Source organism: Scyliorhinus torazame, chromosome 2 (genome assembly GCF_047496885.1).
Source record: "Scyliorhinus torazame isolate Kashiwa2021f chromosome 2, sScyTor2.1, whole genome shotgun sequence".
Taxonomy (NCBI): domain Eukaryota; kingdom Metazoa; phylum Chordata; class Chondrichthyes; order Carcharhiniformes; family Scyliorhinidae; genus Scyliorhinus; species Scyliorhinus torazame.
The window spans coordinates 159439208-159462049 of record NC_092708.1 but is presented as its reverse complement, the minus strand read 5'-3'; the positions used below and the strand labels follow the sequence as shown (position 1 = coordinate 159462049).

General features: G+C 45.3%; 1 protein-coding gene and 1 long non-coding RNA gene across 3 annotated transcripts in view; both read left to right on the top strand.

Annotated features, from left to right (window-relative positions):
* Window positions 1-8257, top strand: part of pgap1 (post-GPI attachment to proteins inositol deacylase 1) — a 263763-nt gene extending 255506 nt beyond the window's left edge. For both annotated transcript variants that reach the window (XM_072478690.1, XM_072478698.1), the window contains 2 exons: window positions 187-291; window positions 2739-8257. In XM_072478690.1, the coding sequence (XP_072334791.1) occupies window positions 187-291; window positions 2739-2877 (244 nt within the window). In that variant the 3' untranslated portion in view covers window positions 2878-8257. The remainder of the gene's footprint in view (window positions 1-186; window positions 292-2738) is intronic.
* A 6409-nt stretch (window positions 8258-14666) lies between these two features.
* LOC140392935 (uncharacterized) lies at window positions 14667-22842 on the top strand. The gene is made up of 3 exons (XR_011935455.1): window positions 14667-14706; window positions 19379-19424; window positions 22543-22842. It is a non-coding gene; the product is annotated as an uncharacterized lncRNA (long non-coding RNA).

Below are 22842 nucleotides of genomic sequence, written 5' to 3'. Positions count from 1 at the left end.
AAATATTATTTGCCATAAGGTTAGTTTATGTAAGGCCAATTGCATAGCTAAAGTAGAAAATGAAGTCTGATTGTTCAGCTGCTCTTCTAACATGCAGTGGATTTATTAGTTTGATTTGTCGGTCCTTTTTTCCCCTTGTTTTCAAATATTACATTAGTTGTATCATATTTTTGTTCCAATGAACAGGTATTCCAGAAGGCTTGACCCTGACCCTTGTGGTTTTGTTGCAATTATCCTTGTGTTCTCAATTGGAGTTCTCATGAATTCACATTCAACTTCAGTTAAGAGAAGGTAATTTTGTGTTGCTTTTGTATTTTTATAACTTATTCACAAAGTCACTGAATTTAAGTACACAGGGAAAGTACTGGGGGAGCAGAGAACAGAGAAGGCATGAAATGAGTAAAAGAGGAACAGAGCACCCATATGGCTTCTGCTCACTTGCTCTTAACCACAGTGCCCTAGATGTCAATTTTACCCCCTCCTATAAGACTGGCCCTGCATTGCAAACCACATGAAAGGTTTCTGCGGACTCCTAGAGTTCACAGACTTCAATTTGGTAATTACCGTTTTCTGCTAATTCTGGACTACTTTGCAAGTAGCATTATATACAAAATACCTTAAATACTGCTTCTCAACTCTACTCCATTATGTAACTATTTTTACTGATGTAAAATAAAACAATTGATCATGAAGAAGCATTTGGAAGCAAATTATAAATGGCCTAATTTTCAGCACTTAAATCTGCAGTTTGCCATCACAGTCTGACTGGTGATTTATTTGCAAAAGCTGAGAACATTTTTGTAATATAAATCTTGTAACATAAGCCATTCACATAGGAAAATATATTAATTTTAGCTGAGCACTTGAATTCTTTGAGACAGTGGCTTTGTTTACATATAACCCGTTTTGTACAAGTGAAGTTTAGCTTGATTAATTCTTGGAAACAATGAGCCTTGAAAGTATGATGGTTCCTTCGCAATAATGTACTAATGCACAAATCAATTAGCAAGTTCAAGAGATATGTGTGAATTGAGTACCTCCAAGTCATACTGGCTGATTTGCATTCCTTTGCTATTTGCTTTGTACAAATTACATCTTGCCCTTTTCCTCCATGTTCTTTTTGAGAACTTGCTAGAACTTTGCATATTAAAATCATGACAGAAAGTCGCGCCTGGTAATTAAGAAAACAAGTACCTTTTTAACAGTATGATGTCGAAACCATGTCAGTCAATCTTTCTGAGCCAGAAAGGGAGCAATTTAAACTGTTAATTCATGTTCCGACATGGAGTCAATTGTTAATAATTTTTTTAAATGTCAAATGCGTCTCCTATGTACCACAATCCCACCCCATTAGTCTTATATAGGTTTTTAATGGGTGAGATTTGGACATCAGAGCTGGCACAATGGAGCAGGCCTGATTACGGTATACCTCATTAAAGTAGGTGTTCACGTTTGATATCATCCATCTGCAATGTCCTGGTTAATAATTTCACTACTCAAGCTACACTTTATTCTTCTAGTATATGGACAAATAATATAATTTAAAGAAATAAGAAAGTCAACCTTTCACTTCTCAGCATAAGTAAAGATTTTAGCTAGTTTTATTCTTTTATTTTCATTCATTCACAGGATGTGGATGACACTGGCAAGGCCAGCCTTTATTGGCCATCACTAATTAATTGCTCTTAAGATGCTGCTAAGACACCTTCTTTAACTAGTGTGGTGAGAGAATTCCCAAAGTTCTGTTAGGGAGTTCCAGGATTTTAACCCAGCGACAATGAAAGAACAACTATATATTCTAAGTCAGAAGGTGGCATCACTACCCATGTCATTCCCTTAGTGCTGCCATTGTCTAGTGCTGCCCTTGTTTTTCCTCTTGAGATCGGGGGTTTGGGAGACACTGTTAAAAAGCCTTGGAGAATTGTAGTGCGGAATATGCAGAATGCTACCATAACGCGCCAGTTGTGGAAGGAGCAAATCTTTAATGTGGATGGTGCTCATCAAGGAGGCTGCTTTGTCCTTGATGGTGTTGAGCTTCCCAAGTGTTTTTGGAACTGCACCCATCGAAGAAACTAGAGAGTTTTCCATCACAATTCTGACATGTGTCCTGTAGGTGGTGGAAAGACTTTGGGGATTCAGGAGGTTAGTCACTCAATGTGGAATATCTAGCCTTTGATCTGCCTTTTGAGCCATAGTGGTTAAGTGGCTCGGCCATTTATGTTTCTGGTCAATGGTGAACCTTCAAAATGTCGATGGTGGTGGATTTGGTGATGTTAATTCTGTTGAATGTCCAGAGGAAATGGGTCGACTCTCTTTTGCAGACCGTAATTGGCGTTTGTGTGGTGCAAATGTTAAGTGTCACTTTATACTCTCTATCTTCCAGTTGAAATGTAAGTTGAAGGCTGTTTGCAGACACCCCTAGCTCTAGAATGTAATCGGGAAGCATGGGGCATTATAATTTGAAATCAAGTAGAACAATGCTGGTTCCCCTGCCAACAACAATACATATTGTACACCTGTCAGCATAGCCCAAAATGAATTCTAGTGTCCCAACCTATTTACATCACTACCTCACTTCGGTCATTGCAGGTTAATTTAATAAAATTAAGTCCTATTGCCTGTAATTGCACTTTACACGGGCATTGTACAATGCAAGCACCTTTAATTTAAATGCAAATGCAAGTACTTGATGTTTAATTCTCTGCATAACTAATTAATGCTTTTATTTTTCACGTTAGCAAGCTACTAAAACACACAGCAAGACTGCAGCTCCTCTTGGCCATTGCCATGGCGGCCTTCGGACTAGTGCACTTGTACAGGGTTCCTTACTTTGTTACGTTTTCATTGGTTTTACATGCATTTGGTTGCCTGGTATAAATGACCATGTTACATGATGACTTGCTAATTTAACCCATTGCACATGCAGCATTTCACAAAATGTATGTTTTGTATTTTTTAAAACATAATGGTGCTACATAATTGTATTTAGTCGTTATTGGCATGCCTTTGCTGAATTGTTACATGATATAACTTGTTAAAAGTTCCCAGTTTTTGGAAAATTTAAAAAGGTGATTGATGTACAGTTCTATAAAATTTTAATTTTCTTGTTATAAATGAAACATCCAGAGTATCATAAGTCCTCTTCAAGATGTTGCTCTGAATTAGATTGCTCTCGAGGCACATTGCAAATTGCCTTTTGTGGTAGCCTTTTTTAAACTGATCATTTCAGGGCTTTTCTACATAACAGCTTTGACCATATTCAGACATCTCCAAAGAGACCTGAATATGATTTGGTTGCCTATAATTATAATTTCAGCTTAAGGGGTCCAAAAGGTGGTTTTGAATTTGTTGGGATTCAAGCTTTAACTATCCTGAGTGAAGCAAATTTAAGAGAATAAAAGCAAAGTACTGCAGATGCTGGAAATCGGAAATACAAACAGAAAATGCTGGGAATACTCAATAGGTCAGGCAGCATCTGTGGAGAGAGAAAAAGAGTTACAGGGCGGGATTTTCTGCTACCCCAGCCACGTGTTTCTCTGCGGCGCACTGTTGGCTGGCGGTGGGAGTCTCTCTTCCTGCCACCTGTCAATGGAATTTCCCATTGAAATCACCCAATTCTGCCATGAAACCCGCCAGTGGAAAAAGAGATTCCTGGCCAATGTTTCAAGTCGGTCATCTTTCATCAGAACCTACAAAGATTATAGATTTTTTTTTAATATAAATTTAGAGTGCCCAATTTTTTTTTTCCGTTTATGGGGCAATTTAGCGTCGCCAATCCACCTACCCTGCACATCTTTTTGGGTTGTGGGGGGGAGACCCACGCAGGCATGGGGCGAATGTGCAAACTGCACACAAACAGTGGGCTGGGATCGAACCCGAGTCCTTGGTGCCGTGAGGCAGCACTGTGCCACCGTGCTGCACTAAAGATTATAGATGTAACAGTTTTTTGTAAAGTATGGAGGTGGGGAGAAGTGGAAAAAAAGCATAACCTGGATGGTCTGTAAAAGGAGAGATTAAATGACGAAATGAATTATGGTACAAGGCAGAGGGGTGGTAATGGGGTGACTGAAGAAACAAAAGAGGGTCTAGAGGAACTGTAAATGGCAATAGCAGAATCATTATCAACAGCTGCTGTCCAAAGAGAATATGGGAGCGGTGCCTGATATTGTTGAAATCAATGGGCTTGATTTTCTGCGCAATCCACCACGTGTTTCATCGTGGCAATGGTGGTCCGCCATGGGCTGGCGGTGGGATCTTCCAGTCCCGCCATTGTCAACGGAGTCTCCTGTCGAATGCACCCCTTGCTGCAATGAAAGCCATGACGGGGTGCGCCGTCGGCTAGCGGGATTGGCCAGAAGGTTCCGGCCAATGATTCTGGAAGTCTGTGAAGTGCCTAAATGAATGGATTGAGATGCTTTTCCTCTAGCTTCCTTTGAGTTTCATTGGAACAGTGTAGGAAGCCAAGAACAGAAAGGTCAGAGTGGGATGGAAAACTAAAATGACAAGTCTCAGGAAGCTCAGGGTCATGCCTATGGACTGAACAGAGGTGTTCATCAAAGCAACCAGCCAATCTGCATTTAGTCTCCCCACTGTAGAAGAGACCACATTGTGAACAACAAATATAGTATTCTAAATTGAAGGAAGTACAAATAAATCAGTATTTCACCTGGTAGGGTGGCATGTGGAGCAGTGGTCAGCACTGGGACTGCGGCGCTGAGGACCCAGGTTCGAATCCCAGCCCTGGGTCACTGTCCGTGTGGATTTTGCACATTCTCCCCATGTCTGCGTGGGTTTCACCCCCACAACCCAAAGATGTGCTGGTTAGGTGGATTGGCCATGTTAAATTGCCTCTTAATTGGAAAAAGAAAAATGATTGGCTACTCTAAAAAAAATTTTTAAATGTATTTCACCTGGTGCCTGGACAGTAAGAGATAAGGTAAAAAGACAAGTGTTGCATTCCCTGTGTTTGCAAAGAAAGATACTGTGAGAAGGGGATGGGATGTTGGGGGGTGTCACCAAGGAAGATCAATGAACACGACCACACCTATCTATTCGTTACTTAAACAGTATTTTTGGACTCAAAATCTTCGGTCAACAATTTTACAGAATAATCAAAGTTCTCGAGCTGGATTCTCCAATTTTAAGGCTAAGTGCCGACGCCGGCATGGGAACTGTGGCATTTTAAGACGCCAAAATCCGTGCCGAACGCTCACCGATCCTAGGACCGGTGAGGGGCTAGCAGCTGCACCAGCTAAAACCCACAACAAAAACGTCTGGAGATTGGCCGTGGCCGTGCATGCACACGCCGCCGATCTGCAGCGGCTGTGCCGTGGAACAAGGAGCCGGCCGTGCGCAGACCCATCCTGCCAAATACTGCCCTCTGGCCATCCCCCCACCAGTCCTAGCCCTTGCGGAAGGCCCCCCCCCCCCCAGCCAGCAGCACGGCTCCCGGCTGATTGTGGTGGCGCCGGACATAGTCTGCAGCCGTCACGCCGGGTTCCCAACCGCTGAGACCTCACATCCCCCGCCCAGTCTGGAACTCGGCCCTTCAAGGACGGAGCAACGGGGGAGAGCCTTCCGTTGACGGGCCAATGCCATTCCAACAGCGCGTGGCGCGATGATGCCATTTTGGAGTGGGCGGAGAATAGAAAACCGGCGCCGCCCCCGATTTAGGCATCGGAAGGCATTCTCCGCCCAATCGCCGATTACAATATCGGCGTCGGGCAACGAAGAATCCTGTCCATCGTGTTTTTTGGGCAGGAGGTTGTGGTATTGATTCCGTTGTTGTCATTTACACCTCTTCCAGGCCCATCTTTTGTTTCTTCACTTCTCTATTACCATCGACTTTTCCTTGCACCATCTTCCGTTTTGTCAGTTAATCACTTTACTCTTCATCATGTCACAGAACTTCCCTTTTAGTCTTACCTCCCCTACTCCTTTCCCTGCATCTACTTGCTTAAACGTGTTACAGTTCTAACCAGTTCTGATGAGAGGTTATGAACGTGAAACATTAACTCTGTTTTTCTCTCCACAGATGCTGCCAGATCCGCTGAGTGTTTCCAGCATTTTCTCTTTCTGAGAATCTTGACTGAAGTCTACACTGTTACATGTGCTGATAGTTCAGCCCACACATTCAATTTCCCTCAGTCAAATTATTCCACTTTTTAGCTAATTTTTTTAATGGTGCACTATAGATTAGAAGAATGATGGTAGGATCATTTTGGCTTTAGGGAATTCTGTAAACTATGCTATCTGGGAGACAACAGTATGGGAGTCACAAAAGGTGACCATAAGAAGGGACAAACCGGGCTCTAAAATTATACCGTGAGATTCCATCATGCAAAAGTAAAATGTTCTTCTGAAATTCTTCTTTCTACTATCTTAATAAGTCATTAATGCAGCCACTAAAATAACAGGCAGAAGAATGTCAGATAACTGTATTCAGCTTTTGTATGCTAATGCCATAATTTGAAGATTGAGGGTATTTTAAAACTTGAGAGTGTTGCTTAAAGTGACTTTGGATAGTTTTAGACATCAGTTGAAAACACAAAATTGGAAGACTTTCCCCTTGTCTAACAATGCAACATACATTGTGCAATATAAAGCCATGTTACCTTTGCTCTTGCATCCCTGTCATTGCAATGGAAGTATGTCGGATAGACTTTTAGAATCTAATATTTGAATGTTATGTGAAATAGGAAGAAAAATATTGATGACATGCACAAAAAAATTCAAGTTTTGACAAATTACAATGAAAATCGCTTATTGTCACAAGTAGGCTTCAAATGAAGTTACTGTGAAAAGTCCCTAGTCACCACATTCCGGCGCCCGTTCGGGGAGGCTGGTCTGGGAATTGAACCGTGCTGCTGGCCTGCCTTAAAAGCCAACTATTTAGCCCTGTGCTAAACCATCCCCTCTGTGATGACATGGTTTGAAAGTCCTTTATCATAAATGGTTTAAAGTTTATATATTATACCCCACAAAACATTCTCTCAAATTGAGTTTTCACATTTCTACTTGTTTTCTTGCTTGTGTTCAGCTCTTCATGCACCTCTGGTGATGAGGATGGGCAATAGTCTACTCTCTGACTTCACCAGTCCTGCTCAGCAAGTGCCCACGGAACAAATGTGAAACGCATGATGACACTCCCTCTTCCTCTGTTCTGCTGTGTCATCTCTTACTATTTACTCACATATGCAATTGATAGCCAATATTGAGACATTTGGAAAATAACTAAGGCATCAAAAGCTGTACACCTATTAAATGAATAATAAACAATGTTGGACTAGTGTTAATATTTCACTACTAAGTGTCACGTGACATAATGTGCACATTTCATAAAACCACAGATATTTACAAAGAATATAAAAGACATCTAGAAACAGAAATTATTGAAATTCCTTTTGACCATTGGCTAGGGGAATTTCATTTAACTCATGGTTTCAGCAAGTTGAATCCAGTTGCGCTCTACTGACAGGTCTAATTGAAATTGGGAACTCATTATGCTGAGAATCTCAGGTTGGTCTAATGACTCCATGCTGCATGATAGTATATCTTAGCCTACTGTGCCACCAGACCATCCTCACTACGTTTTTAAATGATTTTGATCTTTTTTGGGTTCAAAGTCGACTGGGTATATTCCACTAGCTTCTTAGAGAATGTGGTGTCGTTCTTGCTAAGAACAGTTCCTGGAACAACTGGCACAGGCTCATGCTAAAAGTTTTGAATTTTTATTGCACAACTTGTATTTAGAAAATGGCAGCTTCACGAAAGGTAAAGTCATTATCACGTGAACTTCTACCCATTTTAACAATATCCAACAAGGGGAAAATAATGACCCTGTTGTCATCACAATCTGTAGCTGACACTCGCACCAAAGTCAGTCAATCAACTGGCCAAACATCTACAGGTTTCAAAGTCAGTGCATAGGTTTACATGTGCTTTGACTGTAATATCACTGTTGTGACTTACTGAGACAAAGATTTGCAATGGAACCAGTTCTCTGTGCTTTAATCATTTGAAAAGATATTTGTGGAACTTGTGGGATGCAAACATTTTTGTAATCTATTTAGTGATGTAAACTATGTTGATTTTGGAATAAAGTTGTATCAGTAATGTTTGCAAGGTTTATACAATCTAATGATGTACAATTTCTAACTGTGATATGTTTTGTGTGTGGACAATCAGTTGTGATATTAGTGCATACTTAACCAAAAGTCAATAAAGCCATTTTTAAGATTTAAATCTAATTTGAAAACATGAACTCCTGAAGTGTATTTAGTACTGTTTTATTTTATAGTTGGCTTGCAAATCAGAAGTCATTCTTCAAAGCTCCAGTGAGGCATTGTTTTCCAAGAAGTTTCAATATTAAGCAGGATTTTTCTGACATATCCATTAAGCTGGTATGATGAAATGGGACTTTATTCAGCCGGTTCACACTTTGAATCACAATAAATGTACATTTTTCTACTGCAACACCTACACGAGCACACAAGGAAGCATGTTTTGTCCATTGTTTTCTCATTATTTTAATTTGTGTGTTAACCAAAAATCATAGTCTATATTTTGCAGTCAGCAATGAAGGGACGGCACTCACCACTGACTGCGGAAATAGCAGCTCACAAAGACTAGCTCTAGAATATCGATTTCAATGTGACTTTCAATCTGGTGCCATGTAAAGGTGATTTGTCGTACCCGGAAATAGTGAGTAAAAGAGGAGGCTGAGCAGCCTAACAGATTGAAGACTTCTCAGACAACAAACCAGAATGTAAAAAGAACAGGGGCAAGATTCTCTGACCCCCCGCCGGGTCAGAGAATCGCCGGGGGCTGGCGTGAATCCCGCCCCCGTTGCCGAATTCTCCGGCACCGGAGATTTGGCGGAGGCGGGAGTCGCGCCGCGCCGGTTGGCGCCCCCCCCCCCCCCCCCCACGCGATTCTCCGGCCCGGATGGGCCGAAGTCCCGCTGCTAAAATGCCTGTCCCGCCGGCGTAGATTAAACCACCTACCTTACCGGCGGGACAAGGCGGCGCGGGCGAGCTCCGGGGTCCTGCGGGGCGATCTGGCCCCGGGGGGTGCCACCACGGTGGCCTGGCCCGTGATCGGGGCCCACCGATCCGCGGGCGGGCCTGTGCTGTGGGGGCACTCTTTTCCTTCCGCCTTCGCCACGGTCTCCACCATGGCGGAGGCGGAAGAGACTCACGCGCATGCACCACCCGGAGATGTCATTTCCGCGCCAGCTGGCAGGGCACCAAAGGCCTTTTCCGTCAGCTGGCAGGGCGGAAATTCGTCCGGCGTGGGCCTAGCCCCTTAAGGTTGGGGCTCGGCCCCCCAAGATGCGGAGCATTCCGCACCTTTGGGGCGGCACGATGCCCGACTGATTTGCGCCGTTTTGGGCGCCAGTCGGCGGACATCCCGCCGATACCGGAGAATTTTGCCCCTGATTATCATTCATTTTTAAAATTATTTTGAATAAAGAAAATTAAAGATTGGGATATACACATGAGCATAAAGTGGAAAGTGAAGTAATTTGATATTTTTCAATAGTGTGTCAAAGTTCAAATTCGCATCAAATCATTGATTTTAATTAATTCTTTCAGTGAAGACTGTAACAATGCACTCATCGTGGAGGGGCAGTGTATCCCCAATAAAATCTTGAGGATTTCTGTGTTTAACTCTGCACGTGCTGTCAATTTTGCACAATAAAGAGAGCAAGCTCTGAAAGGTTTGCTGTCATTACAACTACAAACTCTGAACGTTTTGTCTTTTTGCTGATTTGTTTTTTTACACCACTCCCTACAAACTCTTCAATTGAAACAAAAGTGGTCATCAAATATTTATACTGATCAATATAGAGTAAATGATATCTTACCTTTGATGCTGAGAATATTGCATCAGTAACTCTGCTGAGTAAAGATTTTTTTTTTTTAAATAATTTTTATTAAAGGTTTTCATAAAATAGCAATAACAAAATGAGAAAGAAAAAAGAACCCAACAGGGTTAAGTACAAAACACAATCAAAAAAAGCCCGTACTTCTCCTCAAGCTCACCCAAGCTCGCGAACCTCCTGTCCACAAACAGGTCCCCCAACCTTCGTATCCCTGCCCTGTGCCACCCCGAAAACCCTCCACCTGTTCTTCCTGGGGCGAACCGGTGGTTCCCCCGTAATGGGGTCCACGCCGAGGCCCCAACTTCCCCCCTATGCCGCCTCCACTGCCCCCAAATTTTGAGGGCCGCCACCACCACCGGGCTCGTGGTATACCTCCTTGGAGGGAGCGGCAGCGGTGCCGTTGCCAGTGTCCCCAGGCTCGTATCCACACAGGATGCCGTCTCCAGCCTCTTCCATGCAGCCCCCTCCCCCTCCATCACCCACTTGCGCACCATTGTCGCATTGGCAGCCCAGTAATACCCACAGAGGTTGGGCAGCGCCAACCCCCCCCTATCTCTACTCCGCTCCAGGAACACCCTTCTCACCCTCGGAGTCCCTCGCGCCCACCCAAGCCCCATTATACTCCTGTTAACCCGCCTGACTGCTGAGTAAAGTTGACCACACTAGTCCGCATCAATCTCTACTCTTAAATTTGTAACACCCTTTTTGGTTACAAATATTCAGGTCTTCAGCCTTGAAGGTAGCGGGCAGTAGATCAAAAAATATCCAGAAAATTAGGAACTACTTTTTTACAAAGAGAAAGCTATTTTTTCATTCGACAGACTTGCATTTATACTGTACCTTTCACAACTTCAGGATGACCTGAAGCACTTTACAGGAAATTTAAAGTTGTTTTGTAATGTAATAATTTTGTAATGTAAGAAATGCAGCAACCAAGTTACACACAGTAAGACCCTACAAACAGTAATGTGTTGGTGGCCTGATAATGTGTTTTAATGATCCTAGTTGAGGGATAATTATTCATAAGGACACGAGGAGAACTTCCCTGCTCTTTGAAATTTTGTACGGGATCTTTTACTTCCACCTGAAAGGACAGATGTGTCTTTGGCTTAATGTCTTATCCGAAGGACAGCACCACCAACGATGCAGAAGACAGGCCTTCAGTACTACATAGATATAGGTCTAGTTTTGTGCCAGGAGTGGGATTTGAACCCATAAAATTTGAACTCCGGTGAAAGTACTACCATTGAGTCATGGCTGACGGTCTAATGGTAGAACCATAGAATTCCTACAGTGCAGAAGGAGGCCATTCGGCCCATCGGGTCTGCACCTTTGAAAGAGCACCTTCTTAGGCCCTATCCCTGGAACTCTATAACCCACCTAACCTGCATATCTCTGGACACTAAGGGGCAATTCAGCATGGCCAATCCACCTAACTTGCACATCTTTGGACTGGGAGGTAACCGGAGCACCCGTAGGAAACCCACATAGACACGGGGGGAGGGGGGAGGGGGGGGGGGGGGGGGGGGGAACGTGCAAACTAAACACAGTCACCCAAGGCCAGAATTGAACCCGGGTCCTTGGCACTATACTGTGAGGATAGAGTGCTAACCACTGTGCACCGTGCTGCCTTAAACTGGGATAGTGTAAAGAATAAGAATTTGACTTTTGATAGCCAAATTGAAAAAAGTTTGTTTTTCTTTATGTTGAGCAAGAAACCAAGACAGAAAACCCCTGATGCATCTGCACTTTCGACAAGAGTCTTCCGATTTCCTTTGGGGCTGGCACTGTTCAGCAAACAATACCAATTTATGTGGTTGGAGCAGACCTGTCTTTGAAACCGTGACCTGAGTAAGTTAGCAGACTGGGGAATTAAATTAATTCATTATTTAAATTAGTTAACCCATGGCAGGGTCAATGAGAGGAAACTAGCTCATGTGGTGAACATCCACAAGAAGAAACTTCTAATTTGGCATAAAATCCGTAGGTGCTTGATTTTTACTTAAGGTTTCAGCTTCTGGAATTGTAATTTTCACACCACAAGAGCATTACCTTATCAATGTTCAAACTTAGTATTTGGACATCTATAAAAAATAATCTCGCAAAAGTCCAGTTGTACATGTACAATTTAAAGATATCTCCATGGATGGTGCATCATACATTTCTGGAAGATGAAGATAGTTTTCTCCAAAGTAAAATTATGCATTGCTTTATCAGATGAAATCCGGCACATCTAGCTTAAAGTATTTTCAATAGGTACCATTACAGGAGCTAGATTTGTGCAACTGTTGAAATGTTGGTGTCGTCTAGGTTGATAAAATACATAGTTTTGAAGTAGAACCAAATAGAATTATCTGTTATTTATCGCTTTTCAGGTAATGCATCTGCCTCTGACAGCAAGAGAATAAGCTAGCAAGGCAAGTCATTGATGTTTCCTTGTTGCTGATACTGTACACTAACACCAGTTAATTGGAAAATCTCTCAAAGACAGCATGTTCTTGGGCACTGATTATTAAACAACTGTACATTCAATAAATTGTGAAATAAAAATAACATTGCACAGAATACTTGCACTCTAAATAGCTAAATACTGATTGACCTAAGTGGCAAAATTAAATTAAAAATTATGAAAGGAAAACAGTGGGTTAAACAAATGTTGGGAGGATAATTTTTTCAATTTTGCTATCAAAAGTCAATTTTTTACTGTTTACACTGTCCCAGTTTAAGGTAGCACGGTGCACAGTGGTTAGCACTCCATCCTCACAGTACAGTGCCAAGGACCCAGGTTCAATTCTGGCCTTGGATAAAGTAAAAAAATATACTCTGACATGACTCAGAGATTCAGAGTGGAATCTCCCAGCACAATAACTACACAGCAGAGAAACCATAGCAATGAGGAACTTATTTGTAATTTAAGTGGATGTTGCTGTGGCTCATTAACTCAGGCTGGCATTAGCACTTCGCTTCCAGGTTTCCCAACCAGAGAAGGTGGGCAGGATGACCCACTCAATCTGTCAACGGAAGCTATTTATAGTTAACGATACCATGGCAGAGGTCAGAATGGTTAAACAAAACATTGATTCTTGAAACTTCAGCCACCTTAGGAATGGAAAGGAGATCTGGGAAGGCTGTTCCCTGGGTATTTGTTTCTTATCTGCTCATCTTGCTGCAGAACCCAAGAGACCAAAGTTAGTTGGCTCGATTCCAGTGATAGCCACCTTGAAGCCCGTTAGCAATGCATTCCTACATGGTTTTCTGGGAAGGAGAACTTATTCCACAAGGTTGCAGATGTTGAGCAATTACCTGCTGTGATAACCTAAGCATTCCGAGGCACTGATGCTCACACATGTTGAAAGCTATGTCGATCCCATGTTGGGGGCCTTGCCTCCTTTGAAGTAGATCTGTATGTCCATGATTGAGGAGAAGGCAACCAGTGTTGTGGTTGGTATCATTCCATGTGGGTTTTTGTGCTGCTCCTTTATTTCCAAATCAGTGAGCAAATTAAAGCTGCCCCCATATCACAATGAAGGCTGGCAGCAGCAAGTGCAGATCAAGAAGTGCCAGATAAATGAACTTACTTCCAAGAAGTTGGAAGTTACCTATAAAGCAGTAAGAACACATTGTGAATTGCTTTGAGCACCAGACTCTCACCAAAGCAGGGCTTGGAGCTTATTAGTATCATTGTTTGAAGGCTTCTCCGCCTGTCCGGTTCACTGAAGAAACACTCCACTGTGCCATCGGCTCATTGACCCTGGCTTTATGCAGAGAGCTTGGGAAATCTGTTAAAGCAACAACACAGGGTTAAATTAAAGTCAATTACCTGCTTGCATATTATGGGGCAGCACAGTGGTTAGCACTACTGCCTCACAGCTCCAGGGAGCCGGGTTCAATTCTGGCCTCTAGTGACTGTGGAGTCTGCACGTTCTCCCTGTGTTTGCGTGGGTTTCCTCCAGGTGCATCCCGTTTCCTCCCACATTCCAAAATTGTGCCGGTTAGGTGGATTGGCCATGATCTATTCCCCAATTGACCCCTTTTAGTGACAATAGGTTAGATGTTAGGTTAGGTGTGGTCACTAGGTTAAGGGGATAGGGTGGAGGCCTGACCCTAGGCAGGGTACCCTTCCAGAGGGTTGGTGTGGACTTGATGGGCCGAATGGCTTCCTGCATTGTAGTGATTCTATAATTTCTGTAAAGGCTTGCCCAACAGCTGGATGGAGCCTACCACTCACCTGCAATCCTGGACAGGTCAAACCTGGAAGGGGGAGGCATTGTGTTCTGGAAAAATTCTGACATCAGTTTGGGGGCATTTACACCTGTACCGATCTCACCTAGGGATGGGCTATAAATGCTGGCCTAAGCGACGAACACATCCCATAAATGAATTTTAAGAACGTTGGCTGTTAAAAATCTGCCCTTAGGTTATATCAACAGTCCGATGATTTGTCTCTTTTATTACCTTATCAACAGTACCAGTGACACATTAGTTTTTTTCTTAGATTTTGACAGGTCTCTATGAAGAACCAATTATTTTTACCTTGGAATGTGCAGGAAGGTATTCTCGCTTCCATGAGTGTAAGGATGTTAGAACTCCACTCAAAAAAGGAACGGGACATTAAGGACAAAGTTATTGAGTTACCTTTGTGTACTTCCTAGCAGCAGGTTCCAACACCATGCAATCTTTTGACAGAATATAACAGGTCAAATCTATTGGTAGAACCATATGTTGGATGTGTTTTGTCAAGTGTTTGTGATTCTGTGCCTTTTCCACCCAACAATTCCATAGATATTGACCAAGCCCACTTCAGACCAAATGATGTGCACGTAAGTACTGAAATAACAAACCTTTTCTCAACATAGAATACAGTGTTTTAATGTGCTGTTTTAAGAGTCCAGGTGTTCAATCCCAGTGACTCAACATTTGTCACCCAAATGCTGGGAAACCTGAGTTAATATTGGTGCTTCTAAATCTGCATTCCGGTTTCAAGCGCACACCTGCCCAGAATATCTACCCTACCATAGTGTGCCATGGAGTCAAATTAGTGGACTGAGCTGTAGAGTTATTTGTACAGCTGTGCAAAGCAGCGAATGCTTCAGAACAATGAGTAAATGACAGTATGATTACAGCCTCAAAAAAAATAGATATACTAATGTGGTAGTCGGTATTAGAGGGATTACAGTACATTGTAATGCTGTAAGACCATTGGTGTAGAAGGTACTGTTTTCATTGGTTAAGCCTGCCTGCTGGTTCCGCCCAGTAAGGTGGAGTATAAGAGCCCGTGTCGCACCAGCAGCTGCCTTCTGTACCTGCGCTGCTGGGGGAAACATCTAGTGTCATAAAGCCTTCAATTGTCTCCAATCTCGCTTCTGGAGTTATTGATCGAACATCAATTTATTACACTATATTTTAAAGGATGGGGCTGCGAATCAAGCCGGATTGTCTGCAATTCAGCCCCCACGCAACAAACTCAGCGGCAACCTTCAAGCACTGGCTGGCGTGTTTCAATGGATATCTCAGGACGGCTACAATTACACCCAAGGAGGACCAGAAAATACAAGTTCTGCACTCGAGGGTGAGCCCAGAGATCTACACTCTCATCGAGGACGCGGACGATTTAGAGGCTGCAATGAATCTGCTGAAAGGACACTATATTCGCCCTGTAAACCAGGTCTACGCTCGACAGCTACTAGCGACGAGGCGAAAAATCCCTGGGGAATAGCTAGAGGAGTTCTACCATGCATTCCTGGTGTTGGGGAGGAACTGTAACTGCCCGCAAGTTTCGGCCAGCGACCACACACAACTTTTGATCCGGAACGCATTTGTTGCAGGTATGCTGTCCTCCCAAATCCGCCAGCGATTGCTTGAGAAAGAGACACTAGGCCTCAATAGGCACGGGCCCTTGCTAGCTCCCTGGATTTGGCCTCCCGAAACGCCCGCGCTTACGTCCCCGACCGCGTGGCAGCCCCTTGGGCAGCGTGGAACCCCCCCCCCGCGACCGACTCCGATGCATCCCCCCACAAGCTTGTGCTGCAAGACTGCCGGGGGGCCCCGCTGCTATTTTTGCGGGCAAGCCAAGCACCCCCGACAGCGCTGTCCGGCCCGCTCATCCCTCTGCAAAGGATGCGGCAAAAAGGGCCACTTCGTGGCGGTATGCCAGGCCCGGGCGGTTGCTGCGGTTTCCGGAGGCAAATCGGGACCGCCACCACAACCCTCTCCATGGGCCATGTGCGGCCAGCGGGCGCCGCCATCTCCCTCTTTCAGGGCCACGTGTGGCCTCCGGGCACCGCTATCTGGTCTCTTGGACACCACGTGTGATGGATGGGCGCCGCCATCTTGTGTGCCCCCAGCCATGTGCGACCAGTGGGCGCTGCCATCTTGGCTGGACTCTCAGGACCCTGACTCGGATGACCACACACCGCCCGAGGAGGATATCCAACTTCTGCCACGACTAACCTCGGTGACCCTGGACCAGTCTCGGGCCCCGAACACTCTCGACTGCAATGACGACCGTGCTCATCAATGGACATGAAACGTCCTGTCTGATCGACTCTGGGAGCACGGAGAGCTTCATACACCCCAACACGGTAAGGCGCTGTTCTCTCCCCGTTCACCCAGTTAACCAAAAATCTCTCTGGCCTCCGGGTCTCATTCAGTGGAGATCAAGGGGTTCTGCATAGCAAACCTCACGGTTCAGGGAAGGGAGTTTAAAAATCAACTGCTCTACATCCTTCTGCGCTGCCACACTCCTAGGGTTAGATTTTCAATGCAACCTCCAAAGCTTAACCTTTTAATTTGGCGGCCCGATACCCCCCTCACTGTCTGCAGCCTTGCGACCCTCAAGGTCGATCCGCCTTCCCTGTTTGCGAACCTCACCCGGATTGCAAACCCGTCGCCACCAGGAGTGGACGGTACAGTGCCCAGGACCGGACCTTTATTAGGTCGGAGGTCCAGCGATTACTGAGGGAAGGAGTGATTGAGGCTAGCAACACTGGAGAGCTCAAGTAGTGGTTGTAAAGACCGGGGAGAAGCATAGGATGGTCATCGATTATAGCCAGACCATCAACAGTTATACGCAGCTTGACGCATACACTCTCCTCCGTATATCCGATCTGGTCAACAGGATCGCACAATACAAGGTATTTTCCACGGTGGATCTAAAGTCCGCCTACCACCAGCTCCACATCCGCCCGGGCGACCGCAAGTACACTGCTTTCGAAGCAGATGAGCGGCTCTACCACTTCCTAAGGGTTCCCTTCGGTGTCACTAATGGAGTCTCGGTCTTCCAATGCGAGATGGACCGGCACGGTTTGCGGGCCACGTTTCTGTACCTCGATAATGTCACATCTGCGGCCACGACCAGCAGGGCCACGACACCAGCCTCCGAAAATTCCTCCATACCGCAAAAATACTTAATCTCACATATAACAAGGATAAATGCATGTTCAGCACCGACCGTCTAGCCATCCTCGGCTACATAGTGCATGATGGAGTTATAGGCCCAGACCCTGAACGCATGCGCCCACTCATGGAGTTCCCCCTCCCTCACTGCTCCAAGGCCCTGAAACGCTGCCTGGGAATTTTCTCTTATTATGCCCAGTGGGTCCCCAACTGTGCGGACAAGGCCCGCCCACTAATCCAATCCACGGTTTTTCCCCTGTCGACAGAGGCCCGCCAGGCCTTCAGCCGCATCAAAGCGGACATCACAAAGGCCACGATGCATGCCATTGACGAGTCCCTCCCCTTCCAAGTCAAGAGCGTCCGACGTAGCTCTGGCGGCCACCCTCAACCAAGCAGGCAGACCCGTGGCCTTCTTCTCACACACCCTCCACGCTTCAGAACTCCACCATTCCTCAGTTGAAAAGGAGGGCCCAGGCCATAGTAGAAGCTGTGTGGCATTGGAGGCATTACCTGGCTGGCAGGAGATTCACTCTCCTCACTGACCAACGGTCAGTGGCCTTCATGTCGATAATGCACAGCGGGGCAAGATAAAGAACGACAAGATCTTACGGTGGAGGATCGAACTCTCCACCTACAACTATGAGAACTTGTATCGTCCCGGGAAGCTAAACGAGCCTCCTGATGCCCTATCCCACGGCACATGTGCCAACGCACAGGTGGACCGCCTCCGAGCCCTCCACGAGGACCTCTGCCACCCGGGGGTCACTCGATTCTTCCATTTCATTAAAACCCGCAACCTGCCCTACAGGACAGCCACCCGGAACTGCCAAATCTGCGCGGAGTGCAAGCCGCACTTCTACAGGCTAGAGAAAGCGCACCTGATAAAGGCTTCCCGTCCCTTTGAATGCCTCAGTATGGACTTCAAAGGGCCCCTCCCCTCCACCGACCGCAACACGTACTTCCTGAACGTGATTGACGAGTACTCCCGGTTCCCATTCGCCATTCCCTGCCCCGACATGACCGCAGCCACCGTCATAAAAGCCCTCCACAGTATCTTTACACTGTTCGGTTTCCCCGCCTACATACACAGCGATAGGGGGTCCTCCTTTATGAGCAATGAACTGCATCAATTCCTGCTCTGCAAGGGCATTGCCTCAAGCAGGATGACCAGTTACAACCCCTGGGGAAACGGACAAGTAGAGAGGGAGAACGGAACGGTCTGGAAGACCGTCCTACTGGTCCTACGGTCCAGGAATCTCCCAGTCTCCCGTTGGCAGGAGGTCCTCCCGGATGCCCTCCACTCCATATGGTTACTGCTGTGTACCACGACCAACCAAACATCTCACGAAAGTCTCGTCTTCCCTAGGAAGTCCTCCTCCGGAATCTCGCTCCCAACCTGGCTGGCAGCTCCTGGACCCATTCTGCTCCGCAAACACTTGCGGGTGCACAAGTCGGACCCATTGGTGGAGAGGGTCCATCTCCTCCACATTAACCCTCAGTACGTCTACATGGCGTACCCCGATGGCCGACAGGATACGGTCTCCCTACGGGACCTGGCCCGCTGGATCCACACACACACACCCACCACCAATCCCACCCTCCCTCCCATCGGCGCACCCCACAGCCTCCCACCGATCTCTTAATGTGCCACTATCTGCACCCTTCTTATCCTTAATCACCCCCATTTACCTTCCCTTGGTCTTTTTGTCGACAACATATTTGTCAATTTCCACCTATCGCTGGCTCCTTATCCGGCCCCATTACTCTAAGCAACCCCTCTCCCCCTCCCCACAACAGTATAAATCCAGTTTTCTTCAGCTTTGACAAAGAGTCATCCAGACTCTCAACGTTAGCTCCTTTCTCTCTCCACCGATGCTGTCAGACCTGCTGAGATGGTGCAGTATTTTCTGTTTTTGTCTCTAACTGAAGGAAGCCTAAATAAATCGGTTCCTTTTTAAACATAACTATTGCGTCTGGGAAAGATGCCCATGGGGAAGGGAACCTTCACAGTAACTTCATTGCAGTGTTAATGTAAACCTACTTGTGACAATAATAAAGATTATTTGTTGTTAGATTAAACCTTGTTTCTGCCAGCAGATGGGGTTGAATAAAGACACAGAGCCAGCCATCCCTCCGCACCCAGGTTTGTACTCATTTGGGGGGTATCCCAGTCAGATGGTCACAAGTTGAGGGTTCTTACCTGGATCAACAACTTTTGGGGAATTTCACCTGGGGATGGGGGAGGGGAGTTGGGAGGGTGTTGTAACAATATGTATCAACAATGATATCAGTAGTGTTGTGCTGTAAATTGTTAGGGAAATGGAATAGTCTATAACAAGAGAGATATACTTGCCTCCTAGCTTATCATGTACACAGTGTAAATAAAGCAGTTTTGAAAAACCTACCCAAGTTAAACCTAAGTCACTCACGCATAGAGGGAAACCTTCCCAGTTCAGATTAGGCCACAAGATAAACTACAAAAAACACAGTAGCTGCGTTTCAAAACGTGAGGCCACACCTGGAATATTGTGTGCAGTTTTAATCTCATCTGAGGAAGGATGTTCTAGCTATAGAGGGAGTGCAGCAAAGGTTTACCAGACGTATTCCTGCGTTGGTGGAACTGACGTACCAGCAGAGATTGAATCGGTTAGGATTGTACAAAGAAAACTACAGCACAGGAACAGGCCCTTCGGCCCTCCAAGCCGTGCCGACCATGCTGCCCAACTAAACTACAATCTTCTACACTTCCGGAGTCCATATCCCTCTATTCCCATCCTATTCATGTATTTGTCAAGATGCCCCTTAAATGTCACTATCGTCCCTGCTTCCACCACCTCCGCTGGCAGCGAGTTCCAGGCACCCACTACCCTCTGTGTAAAAAAACTTGCCTCGTACATCTCCTCTAAACCTTGCCCCTCGCACCATAAACCTATGCCCCCTAGTAATTGACCCCTCTACCCTGGGAAAAAGCCTCTGACTATCCACTCTGTCTATGCCCCTCATAATTTTGTAGACCTCTTATCAGGTCAACCCTCAACCTCCATCGTTCCAGTGAGAACAAACCGAGTTTATTCAACCGCTCCTCATAGCTAATGCCCTCCATACCAGGCAACATTCTGGTAAATCTCTTCTGCACCCTCTCTAAAGCCTCTACATCCTTCTGGTAGTGTGGCAACCAGAATTGAACACTATACTCCAAGTGTGGCCTAACTAAGGTTCTATACAGCTGCAACATGACTTGCCAATTCTTATACTCAATGCCCCGGCCAATGAAGGCAAGCATGCCGTATGCCTTCTTGACTACCTTCTCCACCTGTGTTGCCCCTTTCAGTGACCTGTGGACCTGTACACTTAGATCTCTCTGACTTTCAATACTCTTGAGGGTTCTACCATTCACTGTATATTCCCTACCTGCATTAGACCTTCCAAAATGCATTACCTCACATATTCGGATTAAACTCTATCTGCCATCTCTCCGCCCAAGTCTCCAAACAATATAAATCCTGCTGTATCCTCTGACAGTCCTCATCGCTATCCGCAATTCCACCAATCTTTGTGTCATCTGCAAACTTACTAATCAGACCAGTTACATTTTCCTCCAAATCATTTATATATGCTACAAACAGCAAAGGTCCCAGCACTGATCCCTGTGGAACACCACTAGTCACAGCCCTCCAATTAGAAAAGCACCCTTCCATTGCTACCCTCTGCCTTCTATGACCTAGCCAGTTCTGTATCCACCTTGCCAGTTCACCCCTGATCCCGTGTGACTTCACCTTCTGTACTAGTCTACCATGAGGGACCTTGTCAAAGGCCTTACTGAAGTCCATATAGACAACATCCACTGGCCGACCTGCATCAATCATCTTTGTGACCTCCTCGAAAAACTCTATCAAGTTAGTGAAACACGACCTCCCCTTCACAAAACCATGCTGCCTCTCACTAATACGTCCATTTGCTTCCAAATGGGAGTAGATCCTGTCTCGAAGAATTCTCTCCAGTAATTTCCCTACCACTGACGTAAGGCTCACCGGCCTGTAGTTCCCTGGATTATCCTTGCTATCCTTCTTAAACAGAGGAACAACATTGGCTATTCTCCAGTCCCCTGGGACATCACCTGAAGACAGTGAGGATCCAAAGATTTCTGTCAAGGCCTCAGCAATTTCATCTCTAGCCTCTTTCAGTATTTGCTGGAGTTCAGAAGAATGAGGGGGGATCTCATAGAAAGGATAACATTTTAACAGGACTGGACAGGTTAGATGCAGGAAGGATGTTCCCGATGGTGGGTGTGTCCAGAACCAGGGATCACAGTCTGAGGATAAGGGGTAGATCATTTAGGACAGAGATGAGGAGAAATTTCTTCACCCAGAGAGTGGTAAGCCTGTGGAATTTGTTACCAAAACATGTTTTGAGGCCAAAACATTGTATGTTTCCAAGAAGAATTAGATATAACACTTGGAGCAAAGGGATCAAAGGATATGTGGGGAAAGTGGGATTAGGCTATTGAGTTGGATAATCAGCAATGATCCTAATGAATGGCAGAGCAGGCTCGATGGGCCGAATGGCCTCCTCTCCTATCTTTTATGTTAATATGTAATTTATTGATTTCAAAACATTTCAACTTGGCAACAAATTAAAAATGTGACACCTGCTTTAATGTACATTTTGAACTGTTGGTCCTCAGGTCTCCGGTTCTCTCATCCTTCAAGTAACAAATACTTTCATTACTGTTAATCCCCATTTTCATTAGGGACAAAATTACAATTCAGATTATACACCTGTGTTGTGTGTGGGGGTGAGAGAGGAAGAACCCTGATACTGGGTATGAGCCAGATACACCCTGCCTCCCTCCTCCCCCCTCCCCCAAAAGCCTATCCACAAAGTAGATCAGGAGAAGAGGAAAACCCAGGGGGAAGTAAACCTGCTTCCGACCTCAGCTTTCATATGAATTCCGCCGAGGCCAGCTCAGAGTGTGCGCCACCAGAGGCGGACGCAAGGTCAGTATTAGTTAAACCCAACTCCTTTGCTCAGGTCTCACCCCTTCCCTCGTGACCCTGGGGCCTCATCTGTCCCTTTCTAGCTGCTTCTTAAGTGAAAAGGCAAAAAAAAGGTTTTGTTGGTGAACTCTGCTGTTTCGCACAATGGGCATTTTAAAAAATTACTCTTATTTTGAAATGATCAATTTTTTGCTTTGACATTGATTTTTTAAAATTTCATATCTAATGTGTAATGTTGTGTGAAACCTTATCTTGTCAAAATAGGTTCATTGGCCCCTTGAGTGAGAAATAAATTGAAATGTAGCTCCTGACCCGAAGAAGTTGGAGAAGTCTGCCCTTGATGATATGGAGCTTCTTGGTTGTTGTTCGATCTGCATTCTTCACTGCAAAATTCCCAGCCTCTAACCTGCTCTTGTAGCCACAGTATTTACGTGGCTCCTCCTGTTAGGTTTCAGGCCAATGGTCACACCCAGGATGCCGATGGTGGAGAATTCAGTAATGACACTGCTCTCGAATGGTGATCAGAGACGGGAAGCACTGTTAGACATAAAGCATTGTGCTATA